The sequence below is a fragment of the Pygocentrus nattereri genome, chromosome 11 (assembly GCF_015220715.1).
Source record: "Pygocentrus nattereri isolate fPygNat1 chromosome 11, fPygNat1.pri, whole genome shotgun sequence".
NCBI classification, from domain to species: domain Eukaryota; kingdom Metazoa; phylum Chordata; class Actinopteri; order Characiformes; family Serrasalmidae; genus Pygocentrus; species Pygocentrus nattereri.
In genome coordinates, this window is record NC_051221.1 from 37,637,515 (window position 1) to 37,665,021 (window position 27,507).

The 27,507-nt window shown below is 39.6% G+C and overlaps 1 protein-coding gene across 3 annotated transcripts in view; it reads left to right on the forward strand.

Annotated features, from left to right (window-relative positions):
- The window catches only part of apaf1 (apoptotic peptidase activating factor 1), a 62,013-nt gene that overhangs the window by 19,732 nt on the left and 14,774 nt on the right, over nt 1-27,507 (forward strand). For 2 of the 3 annotated variants that reach the window (XM_017716344.2, XM_017716343.2), the window contains exons 17-26: nt 58-210; nt 1,477-1,605; nt 2,204-2,329; nt 2,956-3,075; nt 4,575-4,700; nt 9,234-9,359; nt 10,995-11,126; nt 11,282-11,407; nt 16,019-16,144; nt 18,423-18,569. In XM_017716344.2, the coding sequence (XP_017571833.1) occupies nt 58-210; nt 1,477-1,605; nt 2,204-2,329; nt 2,956-3,075; nt 4,575-4,700; nt 9,234-9,359; nt 10,995-11,126; nt 11,282-11,407; nt 16,019-16,144; nt 18,423-18,569 (1,311 nt within the window). Of the gene's footprint in view, nt 1-57; nt 211-1,476; nt 1,606-2,203; nt 2,330-2,955; nt 3,076-4,574; nt 4,701-6,553; nt 6,671-9,233; nt 9,360-10,994; nt 11,127-11,281; nt 11,408-16,018; nt 16,145-18,422; nt 18,570-27,507 lie in introns of all 3 variants that reach the window. The other variant, XM_037542869.1, reaches the window with a different exon arrangement.

Sequence of the window (27,507 nt, forward strand, 5' to 3'; positions counted from 1 at the left end):
TATTGGTGTTCGTCCTTCCTGCTTCGTGTTCTTATGCTAGTTTTATGTGTCTCTCAGCTTTTTGAAGTGCAGTCTGCAAACGAGTGGAAATCCATCGACATCAACAGCTTCTTTCCAGATAATGATGACGAAACAGGTGTTATGGTGAAGTGCAGCACGTGGTCAGCAGACGGCGCTCGCATCTTCTGTGCTGCAAAGAATACCGTTTTTGTAAGTTGCCATTTATATGTACGTAGATATATATTATAGACATCTTTTCCAAGGATGTTATGTGTGTATTTGGTGAAATAAGAGCCTGGCAGTGCATATAGGTTATTCTCATAAACATGACAAATACTGGGATCCAAAAAAAATTAATGATGCCAGGTTGAATAATTAAACATAAACCTAAATGAGTTTGTAGTTTAATTGATTTTAGAGATGGTTTTCTATTTATGTGCCAAATTCTCGTTATGGCAAAACATTTTTTTCCCCAAAATATTCTTTTAATAATCTGTGAACTTTTCTCAGACTAAGCATTTTAAAGTTGTTTATTGAAATATATATTTTCTACAAAATACAGTATTTTACAAAGTAATCTTATTACTGCAACACAGTGGAGGATTTTCTGTTTATTTGTGCAAAGCATTAAGAGTTCCTTTCACTGGAACTAAGGGTCCGAGCCCAACTCCTGAAAAACAGCCCAGGACCATAATCCCCCCTCCACCAAACTTTACACTTGGCACAATGCAGTCAGACAAGTGCCGTTCTCCTGGCAACCGCCAAACCCAGACTCATCCATCGGATTGTCCACTGCTCTAGAGTCCAGTGGCGGCGCTTTACACCACTGCATTTGATGCTTTGCATTGTGCTTGGAGATGTAAGGCTTGGATGCAGCTGCTTGGCCTTGGAAACTCATTCCATGAAGGGCCTAGGGGCTTGGTTTTATACACCTGTGGCCATGGAAGTGATTGGAACATCTGAATTCAATAATTTGAGTGAATACTTTTGGAAATATAGTGTATGTAAGGTGTCTTACAGTATTTTTCACATCTCAAAGTTAGAAATATTAGACATATCAACTTGATTTAAGATGATTTCACTTACCACGATACCATTTTGTTGCTGTGAATATGTAGGTGCATTGTGATAGTGACATTTCGAGGAAACAATGCCAAGAAACTATAAAACAGAAAAAGAAAGAATTCAACTTTTTGCTGTACCAAAAATGCTCCAGTTGATCTATTAAATAATATGAATATTTTTTATCTATGTGATGATTTCAACACTCAAATATTTGAGTGTTGAAATCAGGTTTGAGGCTGTATTGTGAGAATGACCCATGCACTTGTTTCTGAGCTATATAAACCATCAACCTCTTCTTACTGTAAGGCATTTTAAATGTTTCCATGTTTTGGTTGAAGCTAAGATTGTACTAATACACTTGCAGAACATGCTGTGAATGAAAGTTAGAATGAAAAATACATGTTTGGCTAGATGTTTGACGTAGAAACACAGGACATGATGCTGGAGATCCGAACGAGTCGTCTGAGCACAGTACAGTACTGCCAGGCCTGTCCTAACAGCCAGCTGTTGGCCCTAGCACTGTCCCACTACACTGTGGAGGTAAGCTCACCTGCAGCATCTTTGTATTACCTGTCCACGGCTCGTACGAGTTGCAGTTGCAATTAAATAATAGTTTGATTAGACTGTGTAGGAGTTTCAGTTGACAACTCGTAGCCAGCACTTTTCATATATACTCTCACAGCTATCAAAACTTACTAAAGCAGCTTAAATCACTAACACAGCAGAGTCGACATGATTTAAAGAAAATGTTCGGCATAATTACGTAGTTAAGAGTTTTACAATAAGCTTTTGGCCTAAATGCATTCATGATGGAGAGGTACATGCAGGGAAAACTGTAAGGCAGGATAGTTCTCAAATCATTTTTTTGAGATTTATCACTTTTAACGTTATCAACATTGCAAATAAGAACTCGCTGGTCGTTAATAAATAATATGGTTGTATTTCAATGTACACAGCTCTAGTTCCTATCACCACCACTTGTGTAGAATGCAGAGTTGCTAGGTTTCTCTACTGTTAACCATTTCACATTAGAACACTCAATCAGTGGAGCTACAATGGAATTCAGAAGAGTGGACCATGGTCGTCTGCCTAAAGCACTGAGGGGGGTGTGTGTGTGTGTGTGTTTGTTGGTTTCCAGCTGTGGGACTTTGAGGCTAATAAGAGGATGGCTGAATGCAGTGGTCACCTGAGCTGGGTTCCCTGTGTGCAGTTTTCTCCTAAAGGCTCCCTCCTCCTGTCATCCTCCGATGATCAGACCATCAGAGTATGCATTCTTGCAAACTTTTACTTTGTATTGTCTCATGCGGAATTTTTCTCTGAAGTGCTGTTTGTGTGGGAATAGTTTTACATTTGATGGTGGGGTAATGTAATTATTCATTGCGTTTATTTTAGTCCCGTCTGAATCCATCATCCGTCTTTTTTATAGAATGTATTCTCCCACACCAGTATATGGATTCTGGCAACCTTTAGCATCTATAAATGGAAAAAATAGAATTTCCATTGAAAATTTCCATAGGTACTCATTAGTCATGCTTGTGACAAGAGCTATGGGGAAAAAAAACCTTTTTCAAGTAAAGATATCTGGCAGGACTTACCAAAGAAATTAAAATAAAATGAAAACATTATTAAACAACAAATAAACCATTATTCAGTTCATTTGAATTTGCATTAAATAATTCAATTATTTAAAGTCGTTTTAGAACACTTAACCAAAAGTGACGATTCATCATCTTTAGCATAGAAATTCATTTTACCACTAATCAAAATTGTTTTAAGATAGACATTATGAATCATCCATACATATTTGAAATCTAATCCATGTTTGACTGTATTTACTAAGAAAAATTATATTCTGTCCATTAATTCCCGTGTGTGTTTTTTCTTTTGTAGCTGTGGGAGACAGAGCGTGTGCACACATCTTCAGCTGTGGCTCTGAAGAGGGACTTTGATGTTGTCTTCAATCAGGATGACATCACAGTGGTGGCAGCTGACAGCAAGAATAGGTTACAGGTAAGTTAAGTGATACTTTTTTGATCCCACAACCGGGAAAATTCCACCTCCGCATTTAACCCATCCGTGAAGTGAAACACCACATACACACTAGTGAACACACACACTAGGGGGCAGTGAGCACACTTGCCCGGAGCGGTGGGCAGCCCTATCCACGGCGCCCGGGGAGCCGTTGGGGGTTAGGTGTCTTGCTAAAGGACACCTCAGTCAAGGACTGTCGGCCCTGGGGATCGAACCAGCAACCCTAACCACCAGCCCACGACTGCCCCAAATTTAGAATAGGTATATGACCTAAACAAGAGACGTGTGAGTTGTGTCTCAACATCAAGTGAGCTGCCATACTCACTGCTTCCTGCGCAGGTAGGCAGTATTTTATCCAAACTGAGCCTTATAAAGTGCCTCATAAAGCAGTTTATTGAGATGCTCAAGTTGGAGAGCGACTATAGCACTAGTTTTCCTGCCAACAACCGATATTTACATTTAGCCATCAAAGCCTTTACATGCTTCTTCAACGTTTACTATTTGTGCAGATGAGTGAATAAGTAGTTGGGTAGCAAAATATAGACACCAGTAGGTCCTTACAATTCTAGCCAGATAAGCAGAAATACCCCACATACATAGCTGGAACAGTTATTTAATTAATTCTATTTATCTAGTAACATTCAACGGCAAGATCACAAGAGTCAAGCAGTACCTTGGCTCTCTGGTCGTTTGAAATAATAGCTTGAGATAATAATCTAAAGCTAATCTGTGAAACAGAAACTCTAAAATGACCGTTGACATATCTAATCAATGGCCATTCTTCTAAACGTAAAAAAATACCACACAAAGAAGGGTGACCTCGCTGCTTGGCACATTACTTTCATACACTGTGTAGAATGAAGTGTCCAGCTAAAGTTTAGCTATTTAATTAAATTGTGTAGTTTTCTTGTAAATTAAAGCTGAAAATTATGCTACCTTAAACTTCAATCAGATTAATCTTAGGTGAATAAAATACCTTATTTAACACCTTACATGTCTACATTGTTGGAAAACATGCCAATTCTCCTCTAAAGTGAGATTTCTTTTTGTTTGAATGTTGATGAAATATCTTGAAGGTAGAAGTAAATGTTGAAAGACTACAGGTGCTTTGGAGGGAATACTTGGGGGCAGGCAATTTGGTAGATTTTTTTTTTTTTCACTAAGCACAAACTGTGAATTCTGTCAATCTGGTGAGGCTGACAGATGCAATGCTGAGCCGCAGAACGTCACATAACAGGACAAAGTATATTATATGTTAGATTTAGGTCAGAATGCCCCTTTAAATAATTAAAACAGCCTTGAAGACAGCTTGCTAGGTATTGAGACGCAGCCATGGATACACACTCATACCTGCAGTAGTTTTGGTCAGTGCCCTTTTTTGATCATTCAGCTGCACATTTCATTAATTTGTGGTGAGATTACAGTCTTTCCCACGCTCTCCTTCCAATATTTAAATGTATTTACTGTTTGTGTGTTAGGTGCGTTCCGGGGTGACGGGTTCGCTGGAGTTTGAGTCTGTGAAGCAGAAGTCGAGGATTCGCTGCATGTGTATTTGCAGGCAGGCTCCTGCTGTGGCTCTGGGGACGGAGGATGGCACGGTGCAGGTAACACACACACCTTGTCTCTGGACTGCCATATGCGCTGTGCTGCCTCAGAGAGATGCTGCTTTATTTCTGAGTGCCTGAGAGCCTCCGTATGCCCATGTGTTGGCAAAAATACCTCTCACCTTGCTTGAGGATATCACTTTCCACTTTCTGTAATGGGATCTGACAGGGCTGTTGACCTTCCATATCTCTCTATCTTACTGTTTCTGCCTTTCACTGACGTGCACACTTCCTAGTCTGCTCTCTCTCTCCCTCTTTCTCTCTGTCTCTCTCTGTGTTTCTCTCTCTCTCTCTCTGCTTGGGGCGAGTTATGTCATGCTGTAGTGGTTGTGACCTGTGTGAGTCGAGGGAAAACCCAGCAGTAGCTCCTGCTGCCAGATGGACCAGGTTTTTCCCCTGCTGGAGCTGCTCCTCCTCTTCACATTTATTAAAGGCCCTTTAGCCTCAGCCAGCAGCAGCATTTCTTCATTTTAATTACGCCTCTCTATCTCTGCCTCAGCATCAGCCCCTTTTCGTGCCACAACACTCTCTCCTCTTTCCAGGCAAAGACAGGCGGAGGGAAAGATGATGGAGAGAGTTGGACAGAAGTTGATGTTGTGTCAGAATTGAACATATGTTGACTTTCAGGTGCAGGTGTGGAGTTCAGGACAAATGTTGTGGCACATTAAATTCATCCATCATGGCAGGATTAGTTGCTGTTGGCTGTAATGACTGTGATGATATTCAAACCATGCGTTTATTGTGACAGAAGCAAAATATTACTTACTGACACATACGCACTCGCATTCAGCAGGCTACATATTCTCCACAAGGGGGTGCTGTTAGTTCTTGAGTAGCTTTTGGTGCTAACTATGAGTAAGAATATTGGACACTGTAGCTGCGTTCTGATAGCTAGGCTGCAGTGGTGAGTCCTCGGTAGGAATTGTCCTATGAAGACTCCTTGTTTGTACATACATAATTCAAGAGTCTTACAAGCAGGCTTTGTCACATCATCAGAAATGAGTTGCCACAGAAAATATAATGGAGAAAATACTGTTGTAATGTAAATGATGGTAAGCTATCAAGCGAAGTGTTGATGTGAATGATGCAGTGTGGCAGGTAGAACAAGCTCTGGCTTCAAAACTGTTTAACTCACCAATTCTCATGTACCTGCATTCATTTTGCACTCTCTTAAACAGAAGTGCAGCTAAAGCAATAGCCTACTGTATATTTTACTTTATCTTTACTGGTCTATTTTTTTTTTTAACAAGGTGTAGTTGCTAGTTTCATCTGCCAGCATTTCTCTTGAACTTATATGGGGTCTGATGCAGGATTGTGGGCAACAGAAGACTGAAGGATAGACTTGTAGCGTCCTTCAAAACTGTCAGAATGCAGGCTACTTTTAAAGCATACTACTGATTGGAACAGCCGTGGATGGCAAAGTGGCCTAGAAATGCAGCCCTCCTGGCCTGCAGCCTAGCTTTTGAAACTCAGCTTGTGTGTCCTTGTTTTACTAATATTGAGTGCTTGGGTGAAGAAATTAGTGTATTGTTGTAAATATTGCTTGCAGATTTTTGCATTGCACCAAGCATAGCAGTAGAAATATAAATACCATCATCCTAGTAAGAAAATGAAGCACATTTTGTTTCTGCTGGCTTGTGTCCTTGCATGCAGTACCGTCTGGCGCCAGTAGAGGGAAGCTTATCCACACAGACTGTAAAACTAGAAAGCTTTTCAACAGCAGTTAGAAAGCTTTGTCCCATTTGTGGCCTTGCATGGCTTCATTTTTTGGTATTCGAAATGTGTAGCATTGTGATATTACTTGATAGTCATGAAAGAAATTTGAAGCCATGTGTGTTTATACTCCATCGCAGGCAGGAAAAATGAGTGCTAGGCAGGTCCTGAGGAGGATCGGTTTGAAAGCTCTGCAGCTGCTAAACCTTCAGCAGACATCAGTGCTGGCACTAGGCTTAGAGCTAGGCACAGTGCAGGTACAGTAGGATGTGTTGGTGTCTGTCTGCATGTGTCTATGTGTGTGTATTACACAGGTGAGCAGCTAGAGATATATATATCTCAATATAGTGGTTCATGTAAATACACTATGGATAGAGAGAAAGTGTATTCATTTATCTTCACTACCACCTGAGGAGTTTTGAGAGAGCAGCATGCAGGAGCAAGCGATGACTGACAGTAGCAGTCAAGAGTTTGGATACATTTACTTATTGAAAGATTTTCTTTATTTTCGAATGTTTTAGAATTTTTTGTGTCAGAAATATTAACTTTCTACCATAAATGTAGGCCTTGGAGAATCACAAAATGTTATCTTTATATTGTTATATAAAGAATTGCAGTTAACATTTTCATTGTCTTTTGTGTTCATTATATGTCACTATCAAAGTACACATCTAAACTGGCCATATTGGCTGATTAGCTATCTTGCTTTCTAGCCATTGATACTTGGTAGCTCCCAAATGATGGCAGGACAGCTACCCCTAAAGTTGTTATTGACTGAATAAACTGAAATTGAATAAACAAACATTATTCACTGCCCCTAATAAAAGGTGTTCTGAAGAACATTAAATAAACAAACATTACTCCGTGCATGCTGCCCTCTGAAGGTGTTATGACACCAAGTTAGAACCTCTGTTGTTTTCTTAAGATCCATGATGTGTATAAAATAATTGCAGTCAGCTTAAATAATTGCAAACAGTTCAAATAATTGCAATCAGGTGTTTATGTCATAATTGTGGCTGCCCTACATACAGCTGTATACAAAGGTTTTAACAGCCCTGGTCAAATTCCATGTTTTGTTGATTTTCTGCAAATTTAGATGCACAGTTTCTGTTTATTTGTGGATTTAAATTTAATAATAAAAATGAGATATAAAAAGTTTTGCACAGGCCTCATTTTATGTTTTCTCCTTGTTGTCTTAGAAAACAAATGTAAATATAACTTTTTTTATATTATATAATATTATGTAGTTTAACAGCGGCACAGTGGCGTGGTGGGTAGCGCTGTCGCCTCACAGCAAGGAGGGCCTGGGTTCGATTCCCCGGCCGGGCGACCAGGTCCTCTCTGTGTGGAGTTTGCATGTTCTCCCCGTGTCTGCGTGGGTTTCCTCTGGGTTCTCCGGTTTCCTCCCACAGTCCAAAAGACATGCAGTCAGGCCAATTGTGTAAAAATGATCAAATTGTCAAAGTTGCTCTGGATAAGAGCGTCAGCCAAATGCCGGTAATGTAATGTAATGTAATATTATTGAAAATAGTGATTCCAAACTCTTGAATGGTAGCGTGTGTTTTTATGATTATAGCCTCGCGTGTTGTTCTTTCTCACACTGGCTTATAATCCTTACCATGCAGATGATCAAGGTTCCCATTTGCAGAACTTTGGACTGCTACCATAATGTGGTTGAGACAGTGTAAGGAACACCTACATTTCATTTCCCCTGAAGCAATACGTGCTCTAATGGCCTGAGGCTGCTTATGAAGCTGTAAATACTGCAACTATAAATATGGCCTTGTTCGTTTTCTGCTGAAGCAGCTGAAGTTCCCCGTATATGTGCACATACCTTCCCATTTAGCAGGGAAGTAGCAAATAAGCGTAAAAGTGTAGCTCTTGGTGTCGTTTCGGTCAGCGGGGTGTGTTGACCGCTCAGTAAGGCCACACTCATTTCGAGCTACTGCACTGCATTACCCATTCTGCTTCCACAGGCCCCATTCACTCTCATTACAAACTAAAATTGCAAACATTGTAATGAGCTTGATGCCCAGCACTTTCCTTTTGGGGTAGATTTATAGTTGAATTTTGCCTAATTGGTGAAGTTTACCTTTATGTATAGATGATGGCTGACATTGGCTGGTAACAGGTAACGTTCATGTAGCTTAAAATAAGCTTTAAATACCCAAAATGACTTCTGTGAAGTGTGTGGGGTGAAATTAAATGTAATCTCCGACCTTCAGATGTTGTAAAGTATTCTGAAACTACACTCAGGACAGTTCTGCCTTTGAATATTGATAATAACATTTGCACTGATTGTCTGAATTGGCTTAGTTAACTGTTGTTTTGTGATAAAAGAACATTTCCTGATGGCAATTCTTTGAATGGTAAGTTATTTATTTATTTAATTTCTTCTTCTTCTCTCACTTGTGGTTCTCTGGGAGAATTTAGGTGGATGGCAGACGCTCACAGAGCTGTCAGTCCTGATCTGTCAGACAGGCCTGATTAATCTCACACGGAGTCAGGCTCTGTTTGATGTGCCTTATCACTGTCAGCCTTTCACACCATGCCTTCTATTCAACTTTGCTCTCTCTCTGTCTCTCTCTCCCTACCTATCCCGTCAGTTGTCTGCATTCCTTGACTTTTTGTCCCCTAAGTGACTGACGCTTTTTTCCATCTTGAGTATTGAGGGTGTTTTGGAGAGCTATGCCTTATCATGAGTAGCTATTCTTTCAATCGTTTGCTTCATGCTCGTTGCACTTAGTCACAATTTAATTATGGGCTTGTTTATTGTTCTGTCATTCTTTCTCACACTGGATCTCCATCCTCTCCATGCAGGTGCTTGAGGTTCCTTCTGGTAATATTTTAGCTACACTGCTTGGTCACACCAAAACTGTCCACCACTGTCTCTTCACTGAGGACGGACAAACTCTGATCACATCCTCAGAAGATACTACAGTGAGGGTAATTGATGTACTAAATTCCCACTCTTGTCCATAACGATACGAAATGATGATGATACAATGCATGTCCAAAAGTGTCTGGACACCACTTCTTATAGTGAATTCAGCTACCTGTTGCTGATGTGTGTGCAAGTGTCACTTATACACACACAGCTTGTTTATTCTCTTTAGAAAGGCGTTGCTAATAGATTGGGACACTCTAGAGCTGTCTATGAGTCTACGGTTACAATGCCCATATGGCATATAAAGTCCCCCAGCATTGGGCTGTGGAGTAGTGGAGCTATGTTCAGTGGAGTGAAGGAGCTCCATCCAATACCTTGGGGATAAGTTAGAGAATTATTGACCACCAGTACCTGACCTCACTAGTGCTCTTCTGACTGAATGCAATCAGATCTTCACAGCAATGTTCCTAGATCTAGTGTAAAGTCTTCCCAGAAGAGTCGAGGTTGTTACTGCAGCAAAGGAGAGGCAAACTCCCTATTAATAGCGCTGATTTCAGAAGAAACATCACATGAGCAGGTGTCTACAAACTTTTGGACATATGGTGTATATCATAGTGTGCATGCTTATTAATCAAAGGATTTCCTCTATGGGAAGCTTCATTAGTTGCTTTAATTGTCTCGGTTGCACATTACTGCAGATGTGATCCTTAATGGCTTCTAAATGAATAGTTCACCAAATTTACTGTATGTAGTTAAAGAATGATGGATCTATACTTAACTAATAAGCATCATGCAAACTGCATGACTAAATCATGACACACTCACCTCAAACCATGTGGAGTTGTTTTGTGATCTCAAAACGGTTTCATTTGTGGTTTCTGAGCAGGTCTGTGCATAGACATTTTGTGGAACAGGGGCTCAACAGAGAAAGAATACAGCACAGATGTAAATTAAACTTAAATACTTAGAGGTCTTTACTGCTAACATTATATTTGAATGTTGGCAAAAATGACTACATTATAGACTAACCTGTTCTTAAAGAGATTATGAGTGCTTTATTAGTGAGGTTTCCAAAAATGTGGTGATGCGTGTATCTGTGATAAGTTCCTTCTCCATAAGTGGTTCGTACTACACAAGAGGGGGGACACAAAAGCAGTCATTCTCATGAAACCTGAGCCAACTCACTTGCTATATTCCTGAGGCGAGCCGGAACTGAGGCTGGCTGAAACAAACCTTGAAGAATGGCCAGATAAAACAGTGTGAGGACCAATGGGAAGGGCTCAAGGGGCTCAGTAGCAGTAATGTTAGTGTCCAACTACCCAAACTTTTTGTTGACTGAACATTTAAATTTTTTTTTTAAGGAATACATCTTCTACTATCCAAAATTAAGAAAAGTTTCTGTGTAATTTTGTAGAACTGTTTAATTTTTCATTCTTTTTAAGTTCTTTCATTTTCAGCTGGTGAGCTCTATTATTCATTGAAGACTTGCTCTTGGGTGCTCCCCAGTGTTTTGCAGTAATTGTTTATATAATGAGAGAAATAGGAAGTGCACTGATGTTTACATATTTTTTTAGCATTAAACAACAGTGGTAAAAGATGGTCTCCGGTCAGCTTAAACAGGGCAACTTCTACAAGAGCAGGTCATTCCATTGGGAAGTATCTGGCTTTTAAAGGCTCTCCGTGTCTCCCTGCAGGTGTGGAGGTGGAGGACAGGTGAGTGCCTGGTGTTAAAAGGACATAAGGAGCCAGTCAGGAAGTTTCATCTTGTCGGTTTCTCCTCTTCCTCACCTGCTCTCTTATCCTGGTCATTTGATGGCACTGCCAAGGTAACTACTGTTGTTGAAAGTGCAGGTATCTGCTGAAAGCAAAACATTAGTGCCAGACTATGTAAAGGTCAGATTCTGTGAAGATTTGGTGGACATATTAGCTCTTCCAACCTGTATATGTTTGTGTGTGTACAATGTTTACATGTGTGTGTTAGGTGTGGGAATTGAGCTCTGGAAAGAAGCTGCAGGATCTAGAGTGCCATCATGGTGCTGTGCTGTCAGCTGACATTTCTCTCGATGGACAAGTCTTCTCCACCGCATCAGCAGACAAGACGGCTAAGGTGAGGGAGAAAGACTTAAGTTCATATTACAGGTTCAAAATTCTTTTTGCAGAAAATGTGGCATTGATTTGTGTAGAACTATATGAATAATAGAAAAAAAAAATTTCAATGTGTATCTAATACATGGCCATGAAAGCATAATTACATGTTCATAAATACATATTCATATTCACAAACCATGTACTTTAATTTCACTTGAGTAAAAGTACAGAAGCATTTGCCCTCAATTGTACTTAAATATCAAAATTAAAAGTACTAAAACATTAATTCTGGCTCTAATGTCCTATTCCCATATTTGTAACAAGACTCTTGCTTCATCAACTCATTTTAGGTGAAAATACTCCTGTGTCTCTCTTGTAACACAGTTTCATTAATTAGTCTGACACTAATGTCTAATAACATTATCATAAGAGCAAAACACTGAAGGTACACAGTTTCCATCAGGGAGAACCGAGTGGCTCTGAAATCACTTTTTACAAACAAAGTTTCAGTTTAAGATTACTTTGTAAATTAGTTACAAGTTGAATAAAAACTGGTTTTAAACTCAGGATCACAAATAAGTTTTCCTTTACTGTGTTGATCTGTAGGCCTCTGTTCATAAACATAAACTAACCCAAACTAATTTACTATAAAATGAAAGTGTTTGTATGAATTCAGAAAAAAAGACACATGGCAGGTTCCATCATTTATGTTGAACAGACTCTCCCAAAATTTTACGCTGCTGCACTGATGTTGAACCGTGTGCTGCACTGGGTCGGTATGTCCAACAGGTCAAAACCAGCTCAAAACAAAGTGACCGCTGGGCCCTGATTGGTGCTCTGGCTTTGCGCTTCTTTTGTTTTATGTTACGTTTTTATACACAAAGAAACCAAAAGGAACGACAGATTTCACAAAAAGTAGTGGAGTAAAAAGTCAGATATTTGGCTTTCAAATGTAGTAGAGTGAAAGTAAAAAGTTGCCCAAAATGGAAAAACTTCAGTAAAGATACACAAAAACTACTTGAGTACAGCAATGAATTCAGTCAATCAATCAACCTTTATTTTGACTTGGAAGTACATTGAGGGCAACCCTCATTTTCAGTGTAGCCGAGCGTTTACAAAAACAGGGATTGACGTGACAAAAAAAAAGAAAATAATATCTATATTACATTTCCTTTGTTACCGTCCACCACTGTCAGTTTTTTAACTTGATCAAATGATCTTAACTAGATCACAAAGGTGGTCCTTTCACTCAATTAGTGGGTCACTTCCAAACACAATGCGATCCATCAAAACAGAAAAATCTGAGCAAAAACCAGAACTGATGGGACTAAATGCTGCTACCAGAATGTTCCTTAATGTTGAAGATGATGGTGCTGACTGGGTTATGTTTATCTTTTCTGCTCAGCTGAAATTTACATATCTGTGGTACAAGAATTTGAATGTTTCTGAACTTATCATGTCTCCTGAACCTTGTGCCAGAATTAAAGTTTACACATGACTTGCTGTCAGGGCTTAATTTGTAAATGATGAGGCAGTTCTTAGAACGCTGTGGAAGCAGCCGAGTGATGGATTCAGGTTGGGGGGAAAAAAGGGAATGTGTGTCAGATTCACAGATCAGTGTGAGCTTTTTAGTGATGCTCCTAAGCATTGAACATTTTTCTCGTATATGGTTTTCTTGAATCTAAACAAGCAGCTTCTTATGCTAGAGCAGTAGATCTCACAAGCCAGTGCTTTAGCTCAGGGTTACTGAATAGTTTTAGGGGATGAACATTCACAGCAGTGGTGGGTGTATTTATGAGTGATAAACAGCATCGGTGTTGTTTTTGTTAAAGTTTCCATGCCCATGCATGCTCAGAATGGTGTTAAAGGAAACTTGCATGATGTCACATGCCATAGTATTATTGATCTCTACACCTTATCTAGCTCTACACAAATGTGTTCAGTATGTGAACAGACCCAGTTTGGGAGGTGCTGTGTCCATTCATTCTGGCACAAATTAAATTCAGTGAAGCACTTAAACAGTATTAATGTTTCCTTTCTCTGAAATACATCTGTGTAAAAAAGTGTGAATGTGTGTCGTTTCTTTGTCTAATGAACATTTAAGTGCTTGATTCAGTAGATCAGAATATCCCTAGTCTAAGACTAAAGTGCACTCTTTTAATGGTGAAACAAACTCCCTTTATATTCAGTATCTACACTTCTTGTGTGTCCTGGCAACTGTCTTCCAGATGCTGTTTTTAGAACAGCCAAAACCTTAGCAGTTAAGGGGAACAATAAGAAGTAATGTCAGCTGAGTATACAAGAGCAACATCTTCCAGGAGATAGAAAGTGTTGGAAGAGAGGCTGCCTTGGCAGGGAAAGCTGGGGTGTGTTCTCACTGGGACACAGCTCGCTTTCCTTCCGAGTGTAGATGGCCTAGGGGCTCATCCTGTGCACACACCTGTTCATGCTACTGCAGCAGAGCTTTGCTTTCACACTCTAAACTTAAATTAGTTGACTTAAAAGTAGTGTGATTTGGAGGATCTTTAAAATGGAATGACTGTACAAAGCCATGTTTTCATTAGTGTATAATCACCTGTAACTATGAATACTTGTGTTTTCTTTAGCTTAGATTGAGCCCTTAATATCTACATAGGGCATGGGTCCTCCTTTAACAGAGGCTGCTATGTTGCGTTGCTGTTTTTCCACAGTAGCCCAGAACAGGCAAACATACAGCAAACCCACACATCTATGGCAAATATGATTAACTCAAACAGCCCAGTGATTTTAAATTGTTTCAGTTGAGATAGACGTAGCCTTTTATACTTTACTCTCAATGTAGTTAGGTTAACTTGAATCAGCCTAGTTAGGTTAACCTCACATTTAATTGTGCTTTGCTGCAAGTATTCAACTGTGTACAGTGTATTGGTGTCGACAGTGGTTTGTTTCAAACAGCAGTGAACAGATTGCTGAATATACGATGGCTACACATTGTCGTTGCCATTTCTTCTTACAGTAATGAAGGAATGGATAAGGCAAGAGTTTCCCGTTTCTGAACACAACTGGCCTTAGGCATCTTTGGCATTCTGTTCAGAAACTGCTTGAAAGGGTTTCTGGTTATAGGTTGAACTGCTCAAGCAGAACACAAAACAACACCATCATAGTGAGAATAAAAAGACAAACTTAACAGTGAACTAATGAAAAATTAAGAGGTAATTATGAAAAGCCAAAGAACCACTGAGAAAGCGTTACGGGAAAAAAGACTCTTGACTCTTTAGGACTTACCCAGATTGATTGATCTTAGCTAGATTTGCAAGTAACTTGAGAATTGGGCAAGAAGTAGTACATGTTACTGGATTTGTATTAGTATGTTTAACAGATGAGTAAAACAAACCAAAAATGTCAGTTGGTGCAATTGGTCAATTTTACAGTTGGCAAGTCGGTGACCAAGTCAACGTAAATTCTCTTGGTGAGGTATCAGGCCACAACGAGCTGCTGTAATAATCCTTCACAGCTTAACCCAGAGATCTCTTCGTGTGGGGATCAAGCATTGACGTCTGTACTGTTCTCTTGGTACACAAAATGGTAAAAGATGACTCATCATATTTTTCCACATATGCGGAGATGAGAGTCTATGGACACTGAACTCTCAAATGTGAGTTTTAATGAGTGGTCTGTGCACTGCAACCCCAATATAACATCCTTCTCTACACTGTAAAAGTTAGTTAATCAGTTCAACAGTGACACTTTATTTTGAGTGGGCCTTTTAGATGCAGCAAACACTCAACAGACTCTCAGTAATATGCCAAAAACATAGGAAGGTTAGGATTAGGTTTTGGGTTTGATGTTAGGTATAGTTAGGATTGGGTTTTGGGTTGAGATGAAGGTTCGGTTTAGGATTAGATCCAGGGTTAGGGTTAGGTTTAGGATTAGATCCAGGGTTAAGGTTAGGTTTTGGGTAAGATTGGATGTTCTGCTTTTTTATGCATGTCTCAGACCATGGTAGGATGATATATGCCTGATTGTGTAATGCGGTATTCCTGTCTGTATGTTTCTCCACTCAGGTAATTCAGGTTTTTCCTTTAATTTGTCACTCATCTGCTCTCTGTGTGTGTGTGTGTGTGTGTGTGTGTGTGTGTGTGTGTGTTTGATAAAGAGATGGCCTAGCGCTTAGAATGCAGTACAGGGCTGTTTCAAATATGTTCATGCCTTCGCTGCTGGTATGCTCATTAACTGTACAGATGCAGTCCAGCATTGCTTAATTAGCACAGTAGGCCTTTACCCTGGACCCATACACATACATTCCTTTTCTCTCTGAGGTCATATTAGAGCTGCTAGTATGAATTTGTGAGAGAATGAGGGGCTAATGAGTTGAAGCGGTGTTTTGTTCTCCAGTTTTCTGTGTGCTGATGAGTTTTTTTAATGAGATGCTGTGTTCATCACTGTCTGCCAGTCAGCACTGAAACAGACCCAGAACCCTCAGAGTTCTGATTTGATTGCAAGTTGAAATACTGTCTACTAATCAGGTTTGTTGTTACTGCCTTGATGTTTTTCCCCTCTGTAATATGCTGAGCTTTAACACAGCTCCATTGGTCTTGTCTTCAAATTGCTGATAACATGTTCATCCTATAAACGTCCTCTTTTCCCTCAGGTGTGGAGCTGTACTTCATGGGAGATGGTGTTCCTCTTGAAAGGCCACAAAGCCTGTGTCCGCAGCTGCCGTTTCTCATGGGACGGCAAGCGGCTCGCTACTGGTGATGACAATGGAGAGATCAGGGTAAGTGCCGGGTGAAGATCCGACAGGTTTATAGGAGCAGCAGTACAGAAGAGGAAATGTTAAAGCAGTAGTACAATTTTGTAAGTTTGTTATCTGCACCACAATTTCGCCAATAATTCATATAAAATTACAAAATCTCAGTGTCTCATTTTTCTTTCCACTTACAACATTTGTGTGGATTCATGCACCCAAAAAAGTCATCATTCATTTTTACATGACAATTTTCCAACCTCTATTTTTCTCTTAGAATTTAATTGGCTGTTTTTGTTACTGTGCCATTAAGACTGATATATACAACTGACCTCTGTTCTGACTGGGTGCCCTGTATTGCGCCTCATTTAAAGCACTGTCCAGGCTGAAGCACTTCTTACAATGTAGCTGACAAGTAATGGAAGCTTTTATCCCATCATTTTATCCCATCATCATGCAAACTGCACGCTTAAATCAGAGCACACCTCTGACGTTATAAATCTTAAAACTTTTGTTTAAGCTTCTATTATTTGCCACATTAGTCTCAGACCTCCAGTGTTGTAAAACTAAAGAAGCAAACTTGAGACACCAGTGTCTTGGCTGATAAACTACATTTGGGATGAGGGGAAAATTATGTGTGGATTCGATTTTTCGCTGAGTTATTGCTTTAAACATGAGAGATTAGGGGGTTTGAATCCCAGCTGTGCTCTGTGCCGTCTATGCCTGTGAGCTGTCAAGAACGCAACAGCTACTCTTCTAATTAGGACAGAAGGGCAGCAGGGGTCCACTCTCCCCACTGCTAAACGACGCACTAGCAAGTCAGAACACAGGTTCTAGAGAGCCACAATGGAAATTTCAACCTCAGCTCCTGGAGCTACTGCTTGTCTTCCCCTCTCCCACCTTCTTGTGTCCCCTCCGCTCCTCTGTAATACACCTGTCTCGTCTGCCAAACTGTCAGCCTCACTCTCTCTGTCTCTCTCTGTGTTTGGCTGAGATTGAACAGCCATAGTGTTTAGTTGTGTAAACTACAGAATCTGTGCCTTATCCATTAAACATGCTGCTCGGAGAGAGAGCGGCCCGCAGCAGTAATACACCACACTCCGATGTGTGTAATTCAAGCCCTCCAGTGCCACTTTGCTCAAACTGGCTATTATTTATACTCTTTTGCTGCTTTGGCAAGGACAAGGAAGAGGAAGTGCTCTCACATTTGGTTACCATAGAAACATGAGCATATTATAATTTCTGTAATTTATTGTGAAATCCTGTCAAATGTATAGTTAGATTTTGCAGCACATCGCTTGACATCTCTTCAACATTTCTAACAATAATAATAGAAAATATCCCCATTCAGCTAATAGCTGCATTCAGTGGGTCTGCAGTGTAGTGCAGTATTTCAACAATTTACATTTTAGAATTATGAAATGGATAGTTTCGTACCCGTGATTAAAAGCTCAATTTGTACATACTTATGACCTCCTCACAACAACGGAGTTGGGTGTTCATGCACTCAAAACAGTTGTTCTATCAGGCTAAAAGGAAGAAAGCAGGCTAATTGGTTCCTCCATTAATATCACAGGCTTGGAAGTAAAGTACAACATAAAAGTGCAACATGAAAGAATATGTCTAATATATATATATATCTTATGTGCTTCAGATTTAGCCAGATCTACTAAACCAAATAGCATCCTACTTCCTGTAAAAGTTTGTTAAGTTTGTTAAGTTATGAATTTCAGACTTCTTCACCTAAATAGTACACTCGTGTATGGAATTATACACACATGGATGGATCCCAAATGGCTATTTATAAGCGTATTATGCATAGTTTGGGAGCCTGTATTTTAATTTCTGTGTAGTGCACTATGTATTACATTTACATTTACTGCATTTAGCAGACGCTCTTATCCAGAGCGACTTACAAGAAGTGCTTTGTCTGTCTAGAGAAAGTATCTTTGCTAGTTACCAATAGGTTAGAGGGAAAGACCATCCTGAGCTCAGATACTGCTAGAAACTAAAAGTCACTGTAGATACGAAGAGAAAAAGGAAGTTCAACACAGAACTCTTTGCCGTACAATACAATACAATGCAATAAACTACAGTACACAGTGCATTCAACAATAAAGTAAACTATAACACAGTGCAATACAATAAAATATAATATATAAGTGCAGTAAATATAATATATATGTACGGAGTAAAGAGCCATTTGAGATTCAGCCTCTGTATATGCTCAGGTTCTCCTGACTTATTGTTTTATTAAATTCGAATTATGGTGGTGATGTTGATTCCTTGTGAATGGTTTTACATGCAGTTGTGGAACATGCTGAATGGATCTCTACTGAAGATCTGTTCCCGTGAGAGTAAGGACTCTATGGACTCTTTTCATGGCGGCTGGGTGACTGACCTGCACTTCTCTCCTGATAACAAAGTCCTTGTGTCGACTGGAGGATACATTAAGGTACCCAACTCACACACACTTCTGTGGTCCACCGTGCTTATTAACTTAATAGTTCATCAGGTTTCCAATTCTAAACAGGACAGCCAAACACATAATAACATGGATACAATTCCATGTACTGATATTATTAACAAATATTGAGATTTGTATTGTAATTCGACTATGTTGTATGACTAAAGGCATGAGACTTGACATTTAAAATTGCAAATTGGTCATCAGGTTGAAGGTTCCATCCGTTTCAATTCAAAATTTCTGCATAATTTAATCAAGTACTCGTAAACAGTCATTCAGAGTGATCTGATGTGAAATGGTTCATTGTGGAGAAACTGACTGACAGTGGTGGTGATAAGAGGTTGCAGTGGATCATACAAATATTGCTATTTTGTTTACCATCCAAAATGATTGTCAGTGAACCTACACGTCTTTTGGGTTTAATATGGAATGTTTGTGATTGTAAAATAGTGGTAAATCTGGAAAACAAAATATTTAGGTGTCTGCTTTGCCTCACTATGCATGTACATCTCTGACTTGAATAATGTAAAAAATTGTTTTAGGCCAAAACTTTATCTAAAAACTGTCATGAAAGAATGTCTCAGGCATCAGGCAGTGTATTCATAACCATTTCATGTATTAACTTTGTGTGAAGGAAGCTTTTAGAGGTACTAAATTCATCAGATATCTGGTTCCCGTCACCACCACTGTGAACTATTCGGGCTAAGCATGTTTCTCTTCAACTGAGCATTTCACGTAAAACCACTCTGAATAACTGTTTTTAAAATATTTTAATGATTGAACTATGCAGAAATGTTGGAAAAATGGTAAAAGCATTCCTCCAAATAAACTTCAATGAACTCTTGGAAGAGCATTACAGAATAATCAAAAAGTCAAACAAAAGGCTAAATAAATCTAAGAATACTACTAATAAAACTAGGATAAAATTTGTAATTAAACCTGGTATTTGTTAAAAAAAGAAAACCTCAGGTGAACCAAGCGTGTTGAAGACTTTGTGTTGTTTGAAATGATGGAGGGAATTTGACATGTTGCCTCTCTTTGTTGCAATTATGGCAAAGCAAGCCCTGAACAGCGCTTCTCTTTGTTTCACCCCTTTTGAAGCCAAAATAATTCCAAACAAGGAATAATGAGTTGTAAATTTGTGAATATGTGAATTTGTTTATTTCTGCTTTCATTTTCTATACAATCTTAACTCTGCTAGCTGTTTCACTCTCAATCAAGATGATGTTTGTGATTGGCTGGCATTAGCTGTGCTTGCAGGGGGAGCATGACTGATGGGGCGGCGATTTAATTAAATGAGTGTGTAAGTGGCACAGCTGGCGCAGCTGCAACTGCAGAGTTGCTGCTTTCCTCCAATGTATAAAAGTTAGTTTCACAAGCTCATATTAAATTGTACAAATATCTGCATATTTAGAGAACTTTGTAAAAGTCAGAGACCACACTTTATTTATTTAAATGTTAGCAGTAGTTTGAAAAACTGTGCTTCGCATTATTTGATGTGCTACCTGTATGCTCCAAGAGCAAAAATCCCTAAAAAGGCATACAGAGATACACCTAGAGTCCTAACAGCTGTGTAGGACCTGATGGACCACAATCAGGTAAACAGTAAAGCTTTCATCTTCGAGAGAGAGGAGAAAGTCGGTCTCTGTGCTTGCTTCAGATGTGAAAAAATCCACAGATGTTTCTGTTCATCCTTCTAATGAGAGAGGAATACCTTAACACTATGAGTCTGAAAGGATGTGTAGCTGTCAAGAAGCTGTTACTGAGAAAAAAAGATAAAAAAGAAAACTTGCAAATCAAACAAAGAAGCTGCTCGTGTTCTCAGAACATTGGACTGACCACCCCAGTCCAGACCTCAACATCACTGAATGGCATTGGGATTACTTGGATTGTGAGAAACAAAAAATGCAACCAGCTTCTAAGACTGAATGTTAGAGGTGTGGGAAAAAACATCCCTGCAGATTTCTTTGAAAAACTGAAGTCAAGGCTCTTGAAAAGAAGTACCTAAAGGCAAAGAGTGAAACAATAAATACTGAAAAAAGGGCATTGGTTCTGTTTTTTCTGACTCAAAGTTAAATTATCCAGTACAACACTATATATGAAATTGTACACGTTATGATAATATTTATCTAGCATTAATTATCAGCCTCAGTTATACTGCTCTCATCCTACAAAGCACACCAGCTGTTTCATTGCCTCAGACACTGACCTAAGCTCCTTCTCACCAGTTCAGCACTTTAGCCATTACACGAGCAACCACAAAATTGGCCTTAAATCAGTGCAGCTTCATCCAGCACTGTTTCATTATGTCCACTGTTTGATGTGATTGATGAATGTGAGGAGTGATGACGAGTCGTGATTGATCACGCACTCGTCTCTGTCAGAACGCCGCTCTGTGTTATAGGAGATGATAGATTAATCATCGCAGCAGCTAGCATGATTTTTCTAGCCATCAGTCACCATTAGGCTGCTGGACTAGTGTGCATGTGGCGCACATTCATATTAGCAAGACTGAAGACGATGTGTATAGTTCATGTAAGACAAGCTGAATATCTGCAAATGACAGTGTTACCTTGTGGCGTGACACTAAGAAAATGATACGCTGCCATTAATTTTTGTCATGTAATTGTTTTGTTGGATTCAATTAACAGCGATGGCTAGCAGACAGTGTGCTGAGTAGCTTCTACAAGTGCATTTTGAAGAACTGACATCCTGCATTTTTCTGGTATTTATTTTTTTCCTGGAGGTCCACTTGTGATGCTGATGTGTGTATCAAAAACAGCCATAATTAATTTCACCATTTTCCAAGCTCTTTTTATCCCTCAAATAAACAGGCTGTTTTTGTTACTGTGCCTTTAAAACTGATATGTAATTGAGCTCAATTTTGGAGTTTTTGAGTTTCAGTCGGCTTCCCTGTATTGTGCATTATTCAGAAAACAGCCAAGGCTGCTGTAGGGTGAATAAGTGGAAGCTGCTGCAGGCTGAATAGGCAGATACACAGTCGTATGCAAAAAATTTGAGCATACCTGTTTACATTACGTTTGTTTTCTAAGCGAAAATAAGATAACATCATCAACAGAGAATACATTTGAATCTACACTTACTGTTTAATTGCTGGAACATATTAGAAAAAAAAACAAACTACAATGTGGGCTATACAAAAGTTATAGCACATTTTATGGCCCCTATGGGCCCTATTTATACCCAGTTTTGGCCTGCGAAGCCGGTTAGGATTCTTATACTATTTAAGGATTTTATCTAAGTATCTAATATAGAGAAAGACTGAAGAGGCCATTAGCCGTGAAATGTGTCCATGACTAAAATCCTTCATATTATGAAAATCGTTCTCTAAACTAGTCTAAACTATTATGCATTTCTTCTGATCACATTGTTAAAACTTTAAAACATAATGTTTCTGTGTATTTCCTTAGATCGGCAGCATTCTGCTTAGCCTGCTTTGTTTTGTAATACGTGCGGCTCCAGGAAAGAATGCGGTCACATTTGAACCATCTCAACACCTGATCTTATTCAACGAGGCAGGTTCTGCTGTCATGTGCATGTGAGGGTGGATTAGTGTGAGTGTGCGTGGTGGATTTGGTTTCTGCACTGAGCTCTTCTCTTTGATATCTGCCTACTGTTGCTTCTCGGGGCCTTGTTTACAAAGCATAGATGGACCGGCAGTCAGATGGAAATTTTATGTAATTGAGTCATCAAATCATTAAACATCATCTCCATCATTTCAAATAGATTTTCGTAATTTATTGTGTTCAGAAATATTTACATTCATGGCAATTAGCAGACGCGCTTATCCAGAGCGACAATCAAAGAATGTGTGCTGGCCGATACGAAACATCTACAACGCAAATATAACCATTTCATTTATCATCCAAAACCACCAGTGAACCCACCTGGGAATTTTCATGTGTAAAGTTGATAATGGTAAAATATTGGTGAACATAATAATAATAATAATAATAATAATCCATCCATCCATCCATCCATCCATCCATTTTCTAAGCCGCTTCTCCATCAGGGTCGCGGGGGGATGCTGGAGCCTATCCCAGCAGTCTTCGGGCAGAAGGCAGGATACACCCTGGACAGGTCGCCAGTCCATCGCAGGGCAGACAGACAGACACAGACAGTCACTCACACCTAGGGGCAATTTAGCATCTCCAATTGGCCTGACTGCAGACACAGGGAGAACATGCAAACTCCTCACAGAGAGGACCCTGGCCGCCCGGCCGGGGAATCGAACCCAGGCCCTCCTTGCTGTGAGGCGACATAATAATAATAATAATAATAATAATGTTTTGTGTACTATGTTGAACAACAGATTCCTGCATGTACCTCCCCACCATGAATCTGTTTCAAAAATAGGCCAACACTGTATCTCAAAACTCTCATAAATGTATCAGGCATCAGGTCTGTAACCATTTCATACGATTTCTTGTGAGGAAACTTTCAGAGACATTAAACATTTCAGACGTCTGGTTCCTATCAAAACCACTGTCCGTGGCTCTCATAGATCCTTTTCTTATTTTCAAAACTAGGCTGCTGCATATTTGTAATAGATTACATCAAGATTTCACTACCAAATCAATATTTTTATAACATTTATTTAACCGTCTAAGCAGTACACGTTTTATGTGACTTTACTAACTACTGTAAAGCAAGATACTTTCTTTGAAGCTTGAAATCTCCATTTTTATTTCTGTGCTTATTAGAAATAACAATAATGTATTGTAGTCCTCCATGAGAGTTTGATAAGAACAGAAAAAAATCAAGCTGTCTTGTGGATGTTTAAAAATATTTGTTCAGCTCCATTCACTTACAGTTCAGCTGTTGCCATGACGATTCTAAAACCTGCCAGAGGCCTTAAGTCCTCAGCTCATGGTTAGTGTAGAGTAGCAGGGGCTGAAATGTTTGTAAGAATGACATCTTCACTCTGGTAGAAAACCTTTTACTGATGGTTATGCTGTTCATTCAGGTCTGTCGTAAAATGTTGTGGGTCTATGCACACCTTCCACACTTTAAAGCTAAAACGTTTTAGCTAATTGTTTAACACATTCCTTGACCTATTCCCTGTTTTTTTCCTGTTTCCCACAATTCCCTGTGTACAATTTTTTGGAGAGTAAAGCCCCACTAAAAAATCTCATGTGAAACAGCTTGTTTACTATAACTGTTTCATGCTACAAGTTACGAGTTAAGCTAAATTTCATTTAGTTTTTCTTTCCCAGCTGTTGGGACAGGGATTGATGTAGGTCTGTACTATTGTAATAGTGAAAGTTATATATTAAACATCGAGTTGGGATGAAGAGGTGCACATATAGAGCCCAGATAGCTCAGTCGGTAGAGCATGAGACTTTTGGGGCAGTCTTGGGCTGGAGGTTAGGGACCTGTGACCGGAAGGTTGCCGGTTCGATCCCCAGGGCCGACAGTCCATGACTGAGGTGTCCTTGAGCAAGACACCTAACCCCCAACTGCTCCCCGGGTGCCGTGGATAGGGCTGCCCACCGCTCTGGACAAGTGTGCTCGCTGCCCCCTAGTGTGTGTGTTCACTAGTGTGTATGTGGTGTTTCACTGATGGGTTAAATGCGGAGGTGGAATTTCCCTGGTTGTGGGATCAAAAAAGTATCACTTAACTTATATGGCCCATAACATGAGCCAAACTGAGGACAGCAGCATGCAGACATAAACTCATATTGACTGCAAGGTGCTAATTTTGGAAATCCTTATCATGTCTGATGAGTACAATTTGCAGGGTAAGTCATGCTGCATGACAAAATAGGAATCTAAAAATGAGGGGGGGCTTTTCAATTTTATGTTTTACTCTTCGGTTTTATATTCCGAACTATAATGGTTCACCTGAATACCTGATTAAATCCACCGAAACATTTAATAACATTTTTAATTTGACATACACATGGCACATAAAACACACATACTGCACAGACTATTATGTCAAATGTATTGTTTCTAGGCATTTCTGTTTATGTTGTTATGAAGTGGTCCTGCTGAAATTGTGACATGAGTTTAGATTTTAAAAGGACGAGTAATTCTAAAGTAACACAACAGAACATAATTGAGTTACAACTGACATTTTTAGCAGGTGTATCTGCACCTGACTACTTTTCTTAAAGTAAGCGTCCCATCTCTGGGAACGAACCGTTTGTTTGTATTTTTTCCATGGCAGTTGGTTTGTGAGTTGTTAGTACTGCTCTTTGTCTTGAGCAGTTTTACTGGTGAATTTGAGCTGTTTCAGTTGGCTCCTCTACATTGTGCACTATTCAGAAAACGGCCATAGGCTGCTGTAGATTGAATAGGTGCAGCTAAGCTGCTGCAGGCTGAACGGGCAGATATACAGTCATACGCAAAAGTTTGGGCGTCCCGGTTTACATTGAAAAAATTAAAATAATAGAAAATAAGAACATCCTCTACAGAGAAATGTTGGACTCTGAATGCTCTGTGTTGAACTGAGAGTAGAGAAAATCTAGAAAAAAAAGAGCCAAAGCCTGACGGTGGACACTCAAATGTTGTCGTAAATAAAGGACACAGTTATTTCTTGTGCTGTCATTTGGAACTAAAGCAAAGGCTTGTTGGTTGACAGCCAGCAAAAGCATATTTAGCATGGCCGTTGCTAGTGAAACATTGGAACTGTTGCTGGCTGTCTTAGGCATTCATTAAAGGTGGGGATAAGTAAATACATACTTATAGATAATTGGTTTGTTTGGAGCTATTTCTGAAACTTTTGTATAACAGGTTGTGATTTTTCTCCAGTAATTACAGTGAAGCAGTGTTTTCTGTGCATTTCACATTTGAACAGTGTACAGTATCTTCTGGGGGCTTTAGAGTACAAAAAGGAGAAAATCTATTTTAATCCATATTTCAGGAGTTGGCTTTAATAGAATAAGCCCGTGTGCATTCTCTTCTCTTCTCTTCTCTTCTCTTCTCCTCCCTTCTCCTCTCCTCTCTTCTCTCTTTTCCTCTCCTCTCTTCTCCTCCCTTCTCCTCCCTTCTCCTCTCTTCTCCTCCCTTCTCCTCCCTTCTCCTCTCCTCTCTTCTCTCTTTTCCTCTCCTCTCTACTCCTCCCTTCTCCTCTCCTCTCTTCTCTCTTTTCCTCTCCTCTCTTCTCCTCCCTTCTCCTCTCTTCTCTCTTTTCCTCTCCTCTCTTCTCCTCTCTTCTCCTCTCTTCTCTCTGTTCCTCTCCTCTCTTCTCTTCTCCTCTCTTCTCTCTTCTCTTTTCATCTCTTCTCTTCCCTTCTGCTCTCTTCTCCTCTCTTCTCTTCTCCTCTCTTCTCTTTTCTTCTCTTCTCCTCTCTTCTCTTCTCCTCTCTTCCCTTCTCCTCTCTTCTCTTCTCCTCTCTTCCCTTCTCATCTCTTATCCTCTCTTCTCTTCCCTTCTCCTCTCTTCTCTTTTCATCTCTATTCTTTTCCTCTCTTCTCTTCTCCTCTCTTCTCTTCTCTTCCCTTCTCCTCTCTTCTCTTCTCTTTTCATCTCTTCTCTTCCCTTCTCTTCCCTTCTATTCTCTTCTATTCTATTCTCTTCTCCTCTCTTCTCCTCTCTTCTCTTCTCTTTTCATCTCTTCTCTTCCCTTCTATTCTCTTCTCCTCTCTTCTCTTCTCTTCTCTTCTCTTTTCATCTCTTCTCTTCTCCTCTCTTCTCCTCTCTTCTCTTCTCTCTGGTTGAAGGTGATTTCAGGGAGAAATCTCAGCTGATCAGTGTTTTTTTTCCTGTTGATGCGTGTTAACTGGGAGTTAGTTCAGTTCTTCTTTCATTTCTCATGCTTTTTCATGCTCATGCTGCAGTCTCTACACATGCTGGTCTTTCATCCAAACCAACCACTGTGCACTGCCACTCTCCACATATACACCCACACATCCGCCCACACATACACACACACACGCGCACACACGATGAGTACAAGTTTTTTTATGTTTTATGTGATACATTATTTGAGTAGAGGAATAAAGGGAAAATAAATCAGCTAATTATCATTCACAAATGAATGGCAAATGCTCTGTATGTAGATACCAACAAGAACCATTATTTATCTTCTCTTTGTGTTAGTTTAGACAGGACTCTTTCTTTTCCAGTCAAAACAGCCATTAAGTACATGTTATTTATTGTTCTAAAAACACCAGCAGCTTCTCTGTTTGGTTTGCAAGTGTTCTTTTTTGTCTGTTTCCTTTTCTCAGTAATGTCTTCTTGACAGCTGCACATGCTTTCAGACTCATGGGGTTGAGTTGTCTTCTCACAAAGATGGACAGAAACCACTGTGGATTTTGTCAGATCTGAGGCAAGAGTGGTGCTTTCAGTACTGCTTATCTGGTGGTCTGCACAGTTGTTAGGAGTCCAAATTTCTCTATATCATTTATTGTTTAATAATTTAATAACTTTCAGAAAATCCTGTATTTTTAATTTTCTGTTGTCTTTCTTCTTTCTTATGCAACTGAATTATCTTATTCTTCTCAGAAATGTGTCCTGAAAAAAGAATAACTTGTACTTAAAGGCCATTTTGACAGGAAAGTATATAAATCTCTGACTTTTGCACAGTACTGTACGCTGAAGACACCTCAACTCTGGTTAAAGGGACATGATTACACATGTTAGCATTTTTGGTCTTTTAGCAATTGATGCTAAAGCTGTTTAAAAAATGAAAATAGTAATGGATTTGTTGATTGAGCAAAGGTGTTGTTTTATATCAGCTGTAAAACCGTCCACTGTCAGTAATGCCTTTCATTACATTCATTCAGTCCGCTCATAAAATACGGGCACTGTCAGTGTGTCCTGTCCATATTGTGAATGTGTGCAGGTGTACGTGCTCTGTGTGTCAGGATGGGGTGGTGAGTGATTTATGACCATGGCGTTTGGCAATATCTGTCTTTGTGCTGTTTTGCTTTCACACATAAATGACAAATAGCTCCT